This window comes from Puntigrus tetrazona, chromosome 2, assembly GCF_018831695.1.
Source record: "Puntigrus tetrazona isolate hp1 chromosome 2, ASM1883169v1, whole genome shotgun sequence".
NCBI lineage: Eukaryota > Metazoa > Chordata > Actinopteri > Cypriniformes > Cyprinidae > Puntigrus > Puntigrus tetrazona.
In genome coordinates this window covers 23,983,050-24,001,012 of record NC_056700.1, presented here as the reverse complement: position 1 = coordinate 24,001,012, position 17,963 = coordinate 23,983,050, and the positions used below count along the sequence as shown (strand labels likewise).

General features: G+C 34.9%; 1 protein-coding gene, 3 long non-coding RNA genes and 1 pseudogene across 4 annotated transcripts; all 5 read right to left on the bottom strand.

Moving 5' to 3' along the window:
* Positions 1-3,862: 3,862 nt before the first annotated feature.
* LOC122328481 (NACHT, LRR and PYD domains-containing protein 1 homolog) lies at positions 3,863-5,830 on the bottom strand. Its single transcript, XM_043224190.1, has 6 exons — positions 5,611-5,830; positions 5,092-5,172; positions 4,831-4,983; positions 4,593-4,751; positions 4,411-4,509; positions 3,863-4,310 (listed from the first exon to the last, which is right to left on the bottom strand). Exons 1-6 carry the CDS (start codon positions 5,688-5,690, stop codon positions 4,124-4,126), a joined length of 759 nt encoding a protein of 252 aa, XP_043080125.1. The 5' UTR covers positions 5,691-5,830; the 3' UTR covers positions 3,863-4,123.
* Positions 5,831-5,891: 61 nt separating this feature from the next.
* Positions 5,892-6,503, bottom strand: LOC122328489. The gene is made up of 3 exons (XR_006247802.1): positions 6,478-6,503; positions 6,286-6,366; positions 5,892-6,029 (listed from the first exon to the last, which is right to left on the bottom strand). It is a non-coding gene; the product is annotated as an uncharacterized LOC122328489 (long non-coding RNA).
* Positions 6,502-7,538, bottom strand: LOC122328496. Its single transcript, XR_006247803.1, has 4 exons — positions 7,509-7,538; positions 7,297-7,368; positions 6,799-6,851; positions 6,502-6,559 (listed from the first exon to the last, which is right to left on the bottom strand). It is a non-coding gene; the product is annotated as an uncharacterized LOC122328496 (long non-coding RNA).
* A 1,581-nt stretch (positions 7,539-9,119) lies between these two features.
* Positions 9,120-14,648, bottom strand: LOC122327403 (annotated as a pseudogene).
* Positions 14,649-14,809: 161 nt separating this feature from the next.
* LOC122328475 lies at positions 14,810-15,255 on the bottom strand. Its single transcript, XR_006247798.1, has 3 exons — positions 15,222-15,255; positions 14,945-14,998; positions 14,810-14,850 (listed from the first exon to the last, which is right to left on the bottom strand). It is a non-coding gene; the product is annotated as an uncharacterized LOC122328475 (long non-coding RNA).
* Positions 15,256-17,963: the final 2,708 nt, after the last annotated feature.

Sequence of the window (17,963 nt, the reverse complement as noted above, 5' to 3'; positions counted from 1 at the left end):
ACAAACCCAACAACGACCCTAATCAGGTGAAGACTAAATAATGACTCTGATCTCACGTAATTATCATTCATTTCAAAATTAACTGATGGTTGATTTCAGTTAAATGTGTTTATTTGGAATATAGGTGAAGCTTTGTATGCGATGAGTCATTATATTTGTGGCTTTCTGTTTGAGAAATAAAGCATTAGTTTGCAACATGTACTTTTAAATGACCTGCAGCTGATGATTTCTTCTTTTCAGAGTTCACTCACAGAGAAGAGCATGCCAGTTGCATCAATCACTATCTACAGCACCATTCAGCAGCAACCAAAACCCCACAAAACTGAACCTGACAACACTGTTTATGCAGTGGTCAATAAACAGGCAGTCGGGTATGAATCTGCACATCCACAACCAGAGTAATAAAGCTCAACCCTTGCAAAGATTCAGAGTTATAGAACTTCATTTGTTAAGGAAGGAAGTGTTATTCTCAGGTTAAATAAGCAGCATGTTCACCGTGTGCTCCCATAGTGCTTCATTTATCGTGTTAAATTCTGTCTTTTTAAAAACAGATATGAATGTATTTTTTTTATTGCTGTTCATGTGGCTCAGACAGGAATGCAAGATGACGTTTGGTTTCTGTAGATTTCTGTTAGAGATCTCTCACTATGACAAATACTTTCCACTTCCTGGAAAGCATTTGTCAGTCTTCAGGTTTTTTTGCGAAATCGCTCCCCATCCCTCCGAGAACACCCAATTTAGTTTACAAAAAGTATTTTTTTTAGTGATTATAATAGTATAATTTGCTTTTGCTTTGATATGACACTCGCATATGGTGTAGACAGGTGTCGGACATCAAGGGCTCATCACACTGTACTTTTTGTTACCCACCTTTTTTTCTCAACACAGAAGAAAACCTACAGGCGAGGCTTCCAGTTCGTTAGACGCTATAGGAAAATAACAAGAAGAAGAACAGCATGCAGTAAACATTAAAACAGGAAACACAATATCATGTCAATTTGCTGCAGAATTCATTAAAAAGAGGAAGACGACTTTTGAAAGAGGAAACCATGGAACTTGTAGGATGTTTTAATGCTAAATCAATCTATTAAATGTGAAAAGATCAATGTGAAAAAAGTGTTTTTTTATGTCACGGCCCTTTATGTTTTACTGTTTCAATTTGCTTTTCATTTCTGTCTTCGTTTATTTACTGAACAGTTCTCTTTGGCCTGGTTTCATAGACGGGGTCTTAATCTAAGTAATGTTTTGTGCCGTAGTTCAACTGGAAGATTTAAGTATTTTTTTAATAAACATGCCTTTAAAAAAGTATTTTGTTTCAGTCTGTCATTATGTTTTAAACTTAATTCACTGTTCTTGCAGATTTATTATTATTTTTTCATTAATTTGTACAGCTAGATGTAATTTTGCATTATTGTTATGCATTATCTTATCAAACGTATACCACCATACATTTAAAGTGCTGTATGCATTTTCACTCAGTCTTTTCTGTTGCTTAAATAAACTTGAACCACTACAACCCCACACATTCACAACTAAGTTGTCTTATACCGTAAGAGCATTGACTGTTAGTGGTGAAGCATCTGGTATAAGTTATGCTGATTGTCTCTAATATCCAGGAATTCGAGACCAGAACTAGCAATGTTTGTAGCTGTGTGTATTTTAATGACTTGGATGCCCCTATAGTTAAATGAGTAGAGCTTACTGTAAAAATGACGTGTCTTTTTCATGAAATATCATGCTTATTCATATAACTTACGCAACAGAAATCTTGAAAGAAAATAGAAGACACTCACCTTCTTGTAAGTCTCACCAGAATGACTTTGAAAATGAAAGTTGCTTTAAAGAGACCTTTTATTTTGTAGACACTTCTTAAAATAAGACGTAACAGGGAGGCAGCTCTCCTTCTGGTCCTCTAGAGTTTCAGAAAAGAAATATAGCATAAAGGGTCTGTCTTTTTGATGCTTCCTAAATGCATACTATATATAAAAAATTGTAATAATAATAATATAAAAGTCACATTATTTACCTTCAACAGCACGCAGTCACAATTTCTTCTCTCCTCCTTGTCTCCCTTCCCAAAGAAACGCCACTAACTGAATCATATGGCACACAACAGCACCTGGAGGTAAGAAAGTGCTAAAGGTGTTCCAAAGGAATATAGGCCTCCTGCAGATGTACTGAAAATAAATTAGGTTTGTTTTGATCCTGTAGACTAATTTTCTGCCTGGTGCATTTGCAAAGCAATTTTGTTTGCAATGCGCCTGTAGTTTATATTTCTGTATTGGAAGCATCATTTATGGTTAGAAAGATAAGAAATATGTGTTGATTAATTAGTACAAAACCTTGCAGGCCTTCTTCAAGACACTTTCTACTTCCTCCAGTAACCACTGAGCTTTTAAGTTGAAGTATAAACTCATTTTACAGTCTGTATATGGTATGGTACACTTAGCTTGGTTTCAGTTTGTCTGAATACTTCCGCCACTACAATGTTGTAAATGAGGGCTGTACAGCTGAAAGTAAGGCTTTGCTAGTCTCAGCCTAAATCCATGCAATAATGGCTGCCGTGGTCTTTCTTTTACCTGATTTGTCTTAGACTGGGACAGTTCCAGGTCAATGAATTGACTGAAGCACAGGCTTTTTTCAGAATATTCAGTGGTATATCTTTGCCCAATTGGAGAACTGTTAGAAAAAAGTTCTAGTCGATGCTGGCAAACTCTGAGAGTGGAAATAACAGGCTGGATATAGGTCCATCCCGCAATGTAAAAAACATCCAGTCTGAACGATAGCCAGCATTTCAGATATTAATTCACAGAAACCAATGAACAATCTTTTAATACACAGGCAGCACTGAGCACAGTACAACACGGCACAGCAGTCTGTTTTTCTTAGAAATGTGTTATATATAAACTGGGCCAGGCTTCTGCAACTTCTTTAACAAAATCTGCTTCATGGCGCTCATACAGAGAGTGTCTTCTGCGAGAATGAATTGCACATCTTTTCAAAGATCCATTTCTTCTTTTATGTTTGAATGAAATAACAAACCATGTCTCTTCTAAAGTGTGCATCTCACTTCATCATTCAACAGACCACAATTGAAGCTGTGATGCTCTAGTTCAGTGCACAGGAAGTCAACATTTATAGACGTGGCAGTCTGCTGTCCAGCAGATGACAGGAATGGAGCAGGCCGTGAGGAGAGCCTCATTTGCTCTCACATACTCGTACCCTTTCCTGAATAGTCTGTCATTCTGGAAGAACTTTTGAAGTACTCTCCACTGCCTTCTCAGAAGCCAACAATCTTAATGAAACTCTGATGTTCCTTCAGAACGTTCTGATGGTGACGAGAAGGCATGACTCTCTCAAGATGTGTCCCTTACAGGGCACAGAGAATGACCTCAGGAGGGGCTCTCCAATACTGATACTGGCTATTGACCTGTGTATTTAAAATGATCAAACCCAATGACAATGAAGAGCACCCGCTCTGGTGATTCCTCGGCTATCTGGGTTGAGCGGAGTGTCCAGACTGATGGAGTCTTGAAAGCTGAAACCTCGTAAATCTCTGTTTCTGAATAATCAGAGGTTGTATGTAGCGATCAAACAGCAGTGCATGCTCACCGATGTACTTTCTGCTGAAATAAAATGTTTAGCATAGTTATGTATCTGGGTTATTCTGTGTAACAAAATTCTACCAAATGTCCAGGAACTCCACATGGCCAAAAATATATTAACACCAATCATGTACCAAAATAGAAAAAGTCATCCAAAAGGCTTGGCATGGTTTAAAAATTAAATGCTGGTTTCACAACTAAGTATAATACTGAAAAGCCTAAGTAAAATATTGGAAGCCTTTATGAAAAAAACACCATTGATTATATACCAGAGGTCTTTGTTTTGTCATTCTGTGTGTTTGGGTGACTGCAAAATTGCAAAAATGACACTTGTGTGTATGTTATATAGACAATTTAGAGTTATAAAGAAATATCTCATCATATGTTTTCAAAAAAATCCTATATTATCAGCATCAAAAAGGTACATTATTACCGGGTGCATTATGTTTGATCTGAACATTGTTAGCGATGTTGTGCTTTGGAAATTTAGATTAGAGACTATATTTTTTCATTTTTCTCTATGATTTATACATTTCAGGCTCATCCTCATTGGTATCTTCTGTCTCAATGTCATCTATTGTAAATAGTCTTGTGAGAGAGTTCCTGCAGAAAGTGACCTTCACTTTCTCATCACAGGCTGATGATGATCTGGATGTGTCCATCATAATTTCAGTCCGCCCATCCATGGCTTTACTGTGCTTCATCCTTCAAAAGATTGAACCATAATTATTAAACTATTAATGCGAGCAAGTGGTGATAATAAAACTGGAGGTAATAAATGGTTAAACAACACTGTAGGACAGACCCTGTAATAATTATCCTACAATCTGAATCCATCTGAGAGCTCTGAAGAATCCTCTCGACCTCCTCTAATAACAAGCCTCCACTTTCTGTGCATTCATATCTGAAAAATTAACATGTCAATACCATTACTTGAAAAACAAAACAAAACAGACAAACAGCAATTTCTTTTAAACATCTTAAAACCTGATCTCCTGAAGACTGGGACAGCTTTCAGTTAAGGACCGAATCCTCTTCACCCAGTTCTCCGTTAGACTGCTGATCTTGAGTCTGACCTTCTGCAGACCCGGAACGGAGAGCAAGGTGGACATCAAATCTCCCACAAGCTCTTCATGCTCTTCACACCTACATTGCGAACAAATCAATTTGATAGCTTGATTGAAATCGGGTATATAGATACATAATGAAATGGCAAAATCCTTACCCTTCTTGTAAACCTTTAAGGATGTCAAGAGTTTCAAAGAGTTCCCGTCCATCCACTTTAGGGATGTCTGAACATGGTGATGTGAATGAAATGAATGATGGAGATATTTCAATCATGCTATCATCACAGGCCAACTGGATGTCAACTGTCGAGCTTGAAATAAAAGAGAACTAGATAAGTCACAAGTTCATTTTCTAAGATTACATTAGAAATGTATTTAATTAAATTTGTAATTTATTGGACAGTTAAGGATAAACTTACATAGAGTCTGTGACTCTGGTGAGGCTGATAGATGAACACACATTGAGCTCACTGTATCTCTCACTGTACTCCACCTGAAAACTGACAACAGAAAAGATACTTTATTGTGCATTAATATCTGATCGTTGCGTGCTATGTGAAATCACACCCAGTGTAACGGAGAGGGTTTTTGAGGTATTTTGGATTTTTGTATGCTTTAGTAAAATCAAAAACGTATATACAGCACCTTTAAGTTAATCCTCCAGTATAAGAGCATAAAATTAAAAAAATAGATAGATACTAAAATAAGACATCATTTTAATCTACTGCTTTCTCATCAAATGGCCTGAAACCAGCAAACAACAGATATTTTGAAATGAGATATAAAACAATCCTCGTGTGATTTAAAAGAAATAAGTCATCATTGTCATTTTAAACACTGATGTTTTAAAACTTTTTCCACGTGGAACACAAAGACTACCACAACTCTCAAGGAGAATATTCAGACTGGTGTTGGTTGGTCTCTTTAGTTTATCATACCCGATGTTATGGAGACTGGGACATGTGTGACACATGGAGAGGATCTTTGCAGCCATGTTCTCAGTCAGGCTGTGTGTCATCAATAGTGCCTTGTTTAGAGCAGACACAGAGTCCAGGGACAACAGCAGAGCGTCCACACTCTCCTCAAATGTAGGACTTCTGTTATTGGAAGAGACATTATTTAAATTCAGCTAACACAAATTGTTATTGACTTAATATTCGGTTTCATTATGAATACCAGCATATTTAAGTGTGCAATAATTATTTTTACAATTTAGAATCCTTTGCATCGGTTATATGCTTGTAGGAAGTTTTTCCAGTCACTGCTAGTTTTATCTGAGTCTTCGGACAGGGTGAGCTCTATGCTTGAGAAAAGAGACTTTGTACTGGGACAGGAGCCGGCGCACTTTAAAAACAGGCTGAAATACAAATACAAATAATACACTATTTGTACACAAAAAGATTCATAAAACAGAAATATACAGTTTGTTTGCCATGCAGATATTGTGGAACAATTCACTGTCTCTTGACTGATCTTATTTGGTCTAAATAGGCTCATCTCACAATTAAAAATCAGTTAAACAACAAATATTAGAATAATATATAAATACCAAACAACTCATCAACTAGTGAATATGCCGTTTTCTGGCAGTGACGTTTAAGAAATGCCTGTACCTGTACTGCCCTGATAATCTCCTCCACATCTTGAGATCTGAGCAGAGAATACGCTCCACATTGTCCACTTCATAAGAATCACTTCAGATGGAAACACAAAGTCCATGTAAATTTTCTTGGCAGACTTAACTGATTACAGTATGATCTTGTAAAGATTATAACAGTGCGGAAATATTCCGTTCTGATCCTCACTTGATTTCATCGCTGAAGTCACTGAGGTGAGAACATGCCATCTTCATCACTGTCCTCCGACATCTGTCCTGCAGACTGAGACCTGGGAATATTTACATAAATCATGACATTTCTCTTTTCAGAAAATATCACAAATCCCTGTTACTTTTTCATCTCATCTCCTCTAATAACATAACTTCTTCTTTATGTAATGCCTCCTTTCTACAATCAATAAAATCAAGTCGCAGACAATATTATACTATGAAAGGCCTCATATCAGATTATTATTATAATAGGTTATCAATAAAGAGACTTGAGTAAAAACTGCCATCCCACGAATACCATTCAGTCCTTCTTCTGAATCACTGTCTTCACTCTCACTCGTTCTATGGATGCTGAAAAACGACCAGAGAGATTTAACAGTTAATAAAAGAAATCTGTGTCAAATTTGTGTTTAAACTTTATCGTAAGAGCTTAAAAGATATATTCACAGTATAGTAGTACACATTTGAAGTGGATCAAAACCTTTCATCAACATTATCCTAAAAACGTATTAACCTTTTTGATCCACTTCAAATGTTGACTACTGTAGATCAAATAGCTGGAAATGTAACCTTTCATTGATACATTCATATTCTCAAAAAATAGCCATTTGACATTTTTGCTAATTACCCGTTATTAATTAATTATTTTGCTATGGAATAGTAAGAGTTAGAAGAGAAGAGTTAGTTCTTCAGCGCTCTTTTCATTTTAAATGTATTCTTTAGTAAAGCTTTAGTTGGTGGCACATCCCTTTATGGATGCAGGTCATTTAGAATACATCAATCACTGATGCCTTACCTGAAGAATTTATTCCCGACGTCCTTCTTGAAGTCCGCCCTATTTGTCTCAGGCCGCTCAACTGCCAGAAAACTAAGCCACAAAAATTATAAAGGTGAGCTTTTGCCATCATTGAATTCAAGCTTCAATGTGGAAATTCACAATATCAACTGTGTTTGTGCTGAGAAACAGAAATGAGTACTGTATGTATAAACAGTGAAGTGAATTCTCACTTTAATGCAGTCAGACTAGGGTTTGTCTGAGCGAGGTCCAGGACTCTGGACACTCCATCCACAGTCATGAATCTGAAATTAAGATCCAGTACCTTCAGACCAGAGACCGAGTGCAGGACAGAGAGCAGATCACACACACTCTTGTCATACTTTGGAGAACTTAAAAAAAAAAAAAAAAACAGACAAATACAAATTCCTTTTTAAAATAATTATGAATTACAACTTATCACACCATTTCATGCATCAGCCCAATCTTACGGCAACTCTTACATATTTTACAAGGTAAGTCATAAAAACGTTTTTGCTAAATGGTACAAATTAGCTTCCTCGTAGAATACACTTCATACTGTATTGTACATATACAAACTCTCCCTCTCTCTGGCATGAAAAGATTTACCTACCAACTTGTCAAGGCTTTTAGCTGTTTGTAGGCCTGAAAGAATTTCCTCCAGTCAGCATTTGCATTCTCAGAGTCATCGGTCAGTGTGATGGTGACACAGGGAAGCACTTTGTGCACTGGAGGTTCAAAGGGCTTGATATCACTACACTCATCTATAAAATTCAGATGATTACAGCCAACAGATAGCCTGCGAAACAACAGGAGGTTACTGCTGCTAAAAATGCATGAAAAGAAAATGCAATTTCTCGGAAACAGAAATACAGTATTTATTTTTTCTAGTATCAAAGGCAACATTGATATGTTCATCTCACAAAGAAGTCCAAGAAACTCATGGACAGTACAGACAACTGTTAATATTGGAGTACATAACTCTTAAAACACTGGCACATACACTTGTATACACACATACTATACCAGACTTTCCAAAAAAACAAAGTAACCATGCAGAAAGGGGAGGTGAGCGACAAATTAAAATGACCATTCTCTTTCAATGTAGCACTGAGAGCCCCCAAAACTATGTACAAAACTTGTAATGTATTCCAGTCATAAATGTCTATTATAAATCTAAACTACTACATAGTTCAGTGCACTGAGGTTTATAGATACGTCTTACCTCACTCCGTCAGCTCTCATTATACCCAGACTCTCCACATCACCAATAACATACATCCTGGTATTCAGTCTATCAAAAAGAGACATTTTTGTTTTTACTTTTTAGTACAGAAAGAAAAATAACCATTTCCTTACAAATGCATTGTGGCAGTACCATAGGACATGGTGACAAGATACTTATAAGTCATATATCACGGTACTGAATGTTTACCATATTAATGGTACGTTTTGTACGCATTAGGTTATTCTTACTGCAAATGAAGTAAACTGGAACAAGACAGGAAGAGGGTGAACAGACGAGCCGCCCAGCTCTCAATAAGGCTGCTGAGCCAAACTTTTACTTCCTTTAGACCAGAAACAGAGTGAAGGTATAGCAGCAGAGAATCCGCATGCTCTTCCAACTCTGGACATCTAATAAAAAAAAGCATTCAAATATCATTAGACTGAATTCTAGATTTTAAAGTTTTGAGTATAAATGCATTCAGTTTAATTAATTTAGCTTTCATAATATGCCCATAAGCACAAACTCACTGTTCTGTCAACTGAATGAGTTGGTAAAGCCTTTTGAAAAAAAAATCTCCCAATTGGCACTAGACCCTTCAAGAGGAGAGGAAGCTGAGGATGAGCTTCACCAGAGCAGGTTTGTCCTGTCTATGGAAATGTTCCAACTCTTCACAGCTACTCGATCTGGAAAGAAACATTCGTATTCATACAGTAAATGTGGTTATGAGCTTTGTCCCTTCATGAAATGGTTAAATTGGTTATTTTTTCAACTCTTACGCAATATCATAAGCATATCTGTCCATTGCAAGACTCAATGAGGGATTTTTCCTTTCACTGATATGCATCCTGTGCCTGGAGTAGATTTTAACATACCAACAGTTAGAAAAAGAGACCACCAAAGAATTAATTCAAATAAAAAAGGAAGAATGACTTACGGTTCAAATGGCTTTCTAAAAACTGAAAATGTTGAACAGACCCTTTCCTCATCACTAATAAGGAGATTGCTCACATGAAACCTAAAAGATTATAAATGTGTTTGAACGAATGAAAAGTCTGTCAGAATTAAGTTAAGTTAACTTCAAGGTGTAAACTTCTCTTAAATTGAGCGATGCAGTAAACATTATTTTCTCTTACTGTATGTGAGAAATCTTTGGATTGATTTGAAGGTAGGACAGAATCCTGGAAGTCCAAATATCTGTGAGGTACTCAGAATGAATGTCCACCTCAGTTAAACCAGGAACACAGTTTAGGAAAGAAAGCAGCGCATCCACATTCACACCAAACTCTCTGTTTTTCCTGGGAATAAATACAGCGTTGTGTTAAAAAGGGAGGAGATATTAGCAGCATTACTAAGTAGAAAATACCAACGTGTTTGAGAAGCATCTGAGGTTATGGGATGTCTTGAGGAAATCAGTCACTGGTATTGCAGAGAAAGGACATAATCCAAAGGATATTTTTGAAAATCCCTGATAATAACAAAGAGTGTGTTTTTTAGCCCGATGCCCTTCTGAATGCCCAACAGTAAACCTGAAATCAGGAAGAGCAATTAGTCATTATTTTCTATTGCCTAACATATCTCTATTACATGTTATTTTTCGTGAATAAATTAAATTGAGAATTAATAAATGAATTCAATTACCAGAAGGAATGATTTTCGCTTGACATTGTGAACTCTGAGCAAAGACTCTTGTCCATGTTTTCTGCTTGACTGGCAATACATACACTGTAAAATCAAATGAAATGAAGATTAAACTGCAGTACAAATGTCCTGTTTTCAGGTGTAAAAAAAAATTTTTAGGACAGATGACATGACTATCTAAAACTGTCAAAGCATTCTTCTACTCTTTATAAAGTTATAATGCATAGAATTTAGTTTTATCTTGTTTTTCTCTTTTTTTTAATAAATGCACACATTCATTTCTCTTCTGTAAAGCACTGTAAACAAAGTTCACTTAATGCAATAATGCAAATGTATGCATATGTTCCAGATATTTATGTATAAATTTTCCTAAACTTACGTTGACTGCTTGTTTGTTGCATGTGTCGTTGTGTTCGGTTTACCTGAAACTTCTTCCCATCATCTCTTTTACAAGGAAGTCCATAACTAAAACGACATTGGCGTTGTTGATGCTCCTCATCACCAGCCGAATGTTACCCACTGATGTTTGTCCGCTAAGGGTTTTCAAGATCTTCTGCACACTTTCATCCGATAGGGCTCCATTCTCCATACTACAACGCATTCACAAAACCGCATTACTAATCATATAGTAGCATTAAAAACATTTCCTTATTAGTGGTCAAAACATTAATCATGATTAATTGCATGCAAAATATTTTTTGCTTTACAAATGTGTGTAATGTGTATATGTAAGTACAAACACATGGATGTATATATTTAAGAGCATTATGTTATGCTTATATATTAAATATATTTTATATGATATGATTATGAATATACATATATATACACATGCAATTAATTCCAAGATATATACTGTCTTTATATATAATATAAACAAAAATTTATTTTGGATGCAATTAATCGTTTGACAGTACTAGGGCCTTATTCATGCCTTTACAACAGTAAAACATGGATTTATGGTAGATGCAGAAATATAAAAATAATAATTTTTATCACAACATTGCAGAAGTCAAATTAGTTTATGAAACCCGGCCAGGTCATTCTTGATAGAACTATGACATTACTGCATTTAAAAATATAAGCAGGGAAGCATATAATTCACGATCAAGAGAACATTACGTCAAGTAGCCCACTTTCTTTCTCCTCCCCAGAGCTGATGTCAGGAGGTCAACATCAGCATCGAATCTGGAATCAAAATCCAACCTTTAAAAACACAGAAACAGCTAAAACTTCATGTTTTGAACCAAGCCAAAACAAAAATGAGAATACTTGTCAAGATATTTAAGATGATGGTAACAATATCTTTGGACACAACTGTAAATCCAACGTATAAATCCAAATGTAAAGCCATGTTTTTAATGGAAAGATGTAATTGAAGAACCCTTACCATAAAGATGTACACCTACGAAGTGCAGGATGCAGCATCTTTAGATCTTTTGCATTGCATTTAACTTCCATACTGATAATGCGTGAAGAATACTGGAGGCAGTACATCACTGCCTGACAATTAACCGCCTTTAAAGTCCAATGAATTTTAATACCTAAGTGTTCCCAGAGTTTCATGACGTTCTTCAGTATGTCCCTATCGTGAAGTTCATACAGACAATGAAAAATAAAACCACTTATGTAGAATGCATCCATGGTGTTCTTCTCTATAGCCTTGCTAATCCATTTCTCCAGCTGAGGGCGAATAAGAGCTGTTGTCAATTTTGGATGTTCTCCTGGGATTAAACGGCTCACTTTCTTGTTCGAGAGACCAAAAAGGAACTGGATCACAGGCAAGAGATGCCTATTTTGCCTCCAACTGCCTGCTTTTTCTAGTAGCTCCTTGACTTTTATTGTCGCCTGTGCCTCGTCTGTTAACAAATAGAAGAGAGCGTTGAAGAACTCCTGAAAGCTGAGGTGCAAGAACCCAAACATCTCCTTCAGACAAGTTCTCTCTTGTTGCCCGAAGCGTGCATAGGAAGGGAATGTTTGGTAAATCTGAGATTGCCTTTGGAAGATCGCTTCTGGAAAACAGCACTTGATGTTTCAGCGTTTCACTCTCCGCTATCTGACTCAGGTTCTTGAGGAGGTCAAGCTCTTCATGCTGATTCAAACTACTGTGATGCTTTAAGAGTGTGAAAACAGAAATCGACAAATATGGGCGTGGTTGTCGTCAACTCACTCGTTACAACTCCATCCTTTCCTTTTCTCTTAAAAATGGTGCAGATAATCCAGCAGATGACAGGGATGAAGCAAGCGGTGTAGAGCATCTCGTGTATCTTCACCTGCTCATACACTTCTCTTGAAAACTCTTCATCCTCAAAGAACTTTTGGAAATATTCACTCACGCCTCTTTCAGAAAACCCCATGATTTCCACAAAGAACTGCGGCTTTTTCAGAATGTTCTCCAGTTTTTCTACAGCAGAGGATCTCGTAGTAACCAGCAGGAAGGACTCTCTCATCATACGACCTTTCAAAAGAGAGCAAACGATGGCCACTGGATGGGATTTGATGTCTGGTTTTGGTGGCAATAACTCTTTGGTTCCAGAAAGCACAAGTTCATCAAATCCATCAACGATGAACAAGATCCTCTGTGTTGTGACTTTTAAAATCTGACCAATCTCATTTGGAGTTAAACTACAGTCCAAGAGATCCACCAGGCTCATCTCACCAGAAAGACCGTTGAGCTCTTTGCATCGCAGATGAAATACTACATCAAAAAGTGTAGCGTAAAGCTCTCCAGAGGCCCAGTCCAGTACAATCTTTTGTGCAGTGACTGATTTCCCACTTCCAGAATCTCCTTGGAGAATTACAGCTTTTCCAGTCACTTTTTTGGAGCCATTCTCTGGAAAGCTGATCCAGCCTTATGTTTTGGTTTCTCTGGTTAGTTTCTCTGGTATTGAAGAAACTTTTCCCTCTAGAAGCGCATTTCATTTTCTCGCTCTTTCTGTTCTCTGTGTTTCTGAACAATTAGCGGGTCAGTGTATCGGTCATTAAGCAGCACCTGTTCACCGGCACGGGAGGTGTATTCTGTGATGTAGGCATACTCGGACAGCAGAAACTGCTTGTAGTCTGTGATTAAGGAGCTTGTATCTGGTAAAAAAACAACAACATGATTTTAGTTCACACTTATTTCACGTTTTGTTAATATATGTGGGTGTGTGCTGTGTATATGTATTAGGTTTATTTCTATTCTATTATATATACATATATACATATATACATACATACATACATATATACATATATATATACATATATATATATATATACATATACATATACACATATACATACATATACATATATATATATATATATATATCATATACATATACACATATACATACATATACATATATATATATATATATACATATACATATACACATATACATATATATATATATATATACATATATATATATATATATATACATATACATATATATATATATATATATATATATACATATATACATATATATATATATATATATATATATATATACATATATACATATATATATATATATATACATATATATATATATATATATATATATATATATATATATACACACACATACACATATACACATATATATATATACATATATATATATATATATATATATATATATACATACATATACATATACATACATATATATATATATATATATATAGAGAGAGAGAGAGAGAGAGACCCATGTGTATGAATATTTAAGAAAAATGTTACGTTACAATATTATATATATTTACACATTAATATTCACAATATATAAACTGTGTATATATGTGTATATTTATATATACATAATAATATTTATTTTGCATAATTTATGTATGTGCATTGTGTATATTGATATAATACAAAAACATACAGAATATATTTACAAAATACTTATGTATATAAATATTTGATTATATTTTATGTTTTAATATATTAATATTCTAATATTTGATTTTATATAAAATATGTTTACTCTCTTAAATATATAAAAGCATGTGTTTGTAATTATATATACATAAATTTACACAGTATACAAACACACATAATACTATGTCACCCTTTTATTTTGGATGAGATTAATCATTTGACAGTGCTAATATAAAACAAACAAAACAAAAATGACATACCTATGATTTTAGGTCCAGGGCCTACAATAGGAAAAACAAAACTTGAGTTTTCAAAGCATATAACCACAAAAGTACTAAAATTTCATCCCTTTTCATATTCATTTTAGTAGCATTTCTTTATACTTTACTGGCATAAAAAATATTTTTCTGCTTCAGATACATTTTCAGATACAATTAACAGCGATTGGATTAATATGCAAAATTAAACTGCAAATCTTATCTGTACTTCACATTATCTCAAATATGAGCAATCGTTTTATACGGCAGTGTAAATTAAGAATACAGATTAACAACTCGACTTCATTTCCAGGTCCTACAGCAGAAACAATAAAAAGAAAACAAAATATTACGGCATGCATAACAATGAAGCTGCGTTTGAGCTCCTTCCAACAACAAACAATGAAGCTCACACACACCTGTGAAGTAATTATTCAATGTTAATGTTTCCAGTGACAGTTGAATTTAATATCACAGGTGCTGAAATATGGCTTCTATTCTGGGCAGAATGCTGATTTGAGACATCAGCCATTTGAGGCCCACAGTTCCTCTTTTGTCTTCTGCGAGAAAGGAAAAAAGACGGCCACCAATGTTATTTTAATAAATTTAGAATCAGAAAAAAAGGTATATATGCGGCTCTAATCTGTAAACTACCAGAATCAGACACTTCCATTCACTCTCTTCAGTAGATCCGTGCGCTCCTGCAATCTGAAAATGAAATGAATAATGCAGTCGCTTATGAAAAAAAAAAAAAAAAAAAACATAGTTAATAATTGTTTTCCTTTACTTCATCAACTTAGAAATGCCATTTCTCCTCTAAACACTTTCGCTATTTAGTAAGTGTCAGATACCTGCTTGTTCATTGCTTGCCTCCTTCATTTACCATGGTAACCATAGTTTCAAAAAATCTTAAACCAGCATCAAAACATACCCAAACAGCACGTGCTTCTTTTTTCCCGGCAGGGTGACGTCAGTGAAATCTTGCTGCACGTGCAGTATCTTATAAACAACGGCAGAAAGAGAAACCTTCTTGAATGCGTTACTATTATTGCTATTTTACATTAGTAGCAACATTTAAAAGTGAACAACTAGTAAAATTAAGGTCTACATGAACTTACGACTTTATATTGAACATGGCTGACTGACTACGAGCTTTTCTTAAAGCAAAAGCATAGAAAAGAAACGAAAGTACATGTGCTGTTGATTTTTTTTTAATTCACAGTTTAGTTTCGCTTTTTTATCGGAGCTAAATTCGTGCATTATACAGACTAAATGTTATTAAAACTATATATTATAAGGTTTCTTTTTCGCGTCGTCTTTGGAGACGGAGATGAACAGAAATATACTTTTAGACTTACTATTAGTAGTATTTTACTGTGCGTGACGATTCGTAATTATTTACCCAGCATCAGCTTGTGGTCCCGAAATGATGCTGAGGGAGGAAAACACTAGCTTTCATTTTCCTCTGCTGAGGCCCGCCTTCAGTGAGCAACTTCTTTCTGATTTTTATCTCATGAACTGTTTCCCTGAAACTGAAGGCGTTCACGAGAAGACAAACCATATGGGCTAAGGTACTTAGTGACTAAACATTTTCACATTTAAAACGTGGAACCACAAACAAGTCATAAGTCTCAAAGTCATAAGATTTATACATCAACTGAAAGTGAATTAAAAAAAGAAAAAAAAAAGATGTGCATTCAGCATACAATATTTATTGAGATATACATTTGGGTGCAAAAAAAATTTAATATTGAGGGGGAAAATTATATATATATATATATATATACTACCTTTGAAGTTCTTAGCAACGACATTTAAATTTGGTTTTAATGTATTTATGGGAAGGAAATTTACAAAAGTATCTTTATGAATGTGCCTATTACATCCTAATGATTTTCTTCTTTAGTCATAAAAGAAAGCATAACACAAATATAGCTTTTTTTGGCTATTCTTGTAAGTATAGCTCCAGCAGCTTGAGATCAGTTTGTGGTCCAGGGTCACAAAATGAATCAGAGACTCTAACAAAGCTTAATTTAATTAATTTACCAAAATTATAGCACTAATATATAAGAAAAAGAAAAATAAAAATATTGAGGTCTTTAGAAGAAAAATATGACAAGCAAGAATGACCATAGTTAAATAGGTTAATAAACCTTTTTATAATATTTTCTTAATAGAACACCATTCGATTAACATTTTTCTTTTAGTTTTGATAGTGTTGACATTAATAAAAACAAAAATTCGTAAATACTAATTTCCAGTAGCGAGCCTGTTTTGTTCCAGGTTGCACCCAGAATCAGGACGTTATTATGCAGAACTTAGACCAAATTTATTTATTTTTTAATATGCTTTCTTTATTCACTATTTCTTTTATCACAAAGAAAGTCTCTGAAATGCAGAATTAGTGTGTGTTTTAGAAGGGAAACTGCACACAAAAAAGCAAAGGCACTATACTGTACATTTAAATTCATTATCTTTTCTTTCTGGCCCATTATTCCATGTCATCTCGAACGAAACTCATGTCCTCACACCTCAAGAAAAAGAGACCAGCACTCACACAACCAAGAGCCATTCACACGAGAATACTACACAGAAATACAGACTTATCGCTGTAAAACTCTCTCGAATCAAAAGTGAATACTCTAAGACATGTGACAACATTTAGAGCGATCACAGGATTTTCTGCCGCTTCGGCCACTGTTGGGCAAAGTTTATACAATTTCCAATTATTCAGCAGACTTATCAAACATATAACATTAACGTTAAGCAACAAAACCCATCGCGATCGCGCAGAATGGGAAAATGAGGAATCCCATTTATGTACTGTTTTGGACGCCATTATGACGTGAATGTGGTGATATGATACACACAGACTCATTAGACCAGAAACACATCGGAAGTGACACCAGCAGGAGAATCCAGGATCCCAAAGGACCTTTGACCTGACCGTTTACACAGCTCAGTGCACACCTCCTCAGACCGTGGCCAATAGAAATGGACAGTGACTTTCTCGGTCACCGTGGACGACTTCAAGTCAGGTTTTCAAAAGAGTCTCTTGGCTTCTTTGTGTCTACTTGCTTCATCCAGCAGAGCGCTAAACTCTTCTCTCTTCATGTCTAACACTACTGAGAACACAAAAAATATGGTTATGAGAAAAGAAAAAGCACAAATACACATACTAAAGTCTGTAATTTGCATGTGTATCTTTGTTGTTTTTATTATGCTCATCAAAGGTGTATTCATCAATAAAAAAAAAAATTACATATATATATATATATATATATATATATATATATATATATATATATATATATATATATATATATATATGATGCTTTCCTTCTTTCAGTTTTCAGTATCAAGAAATCTCAGAAATCATCTAATATCCAGATTTGCACTCAAAAACAAACGAAATCATTTGTTTGAATATGGTGTTGAATATAAACCATGGATATACACTTTTTCACTTTGATTTAATGAATCTTTGCTGAATAGAAACATTAATAAAAATTATAAATAAACCTTATCAATCCCCCATCTTTTTGAACGCCACTGTATATGTTGATGTGCAATCTTAAATTTCAGAAGAGGAAGGAGAAGTGCTAATATAACACTGTCTTAGCTTGTATGCTATTGTTTTTGTTTTTTTTAAACACAGTCAAATAGCAAGAAT

What these genes read in the sequence shown, in the direction of transcription:
- LOC122328481 (XM_043224190.1), bottom strand. Translation starts at nt 5,690, where the DNA reads ATGACACACAGCCTGACTGAGAACATGGCTGCAAAGATCCTCTCCATG. An exon ending in CCCAGTCTCCATAACATCGG is followed by an intron (nt 5,173 to 5,610) that starts GTATGATAAACT and finishes TTCTGTTGTCAG; the next exon opens with TTTTCAGGTGGAGTACAGTG. An exon ending in TGTAGGATAATTATTACAGG is followed by an intron (nt 4,311 to 4,410) that starts GTCTGTCCTACA and finishes AATCTTTTGAAG; the next exon opens with GATGAAGCACAGTAAAGCCA.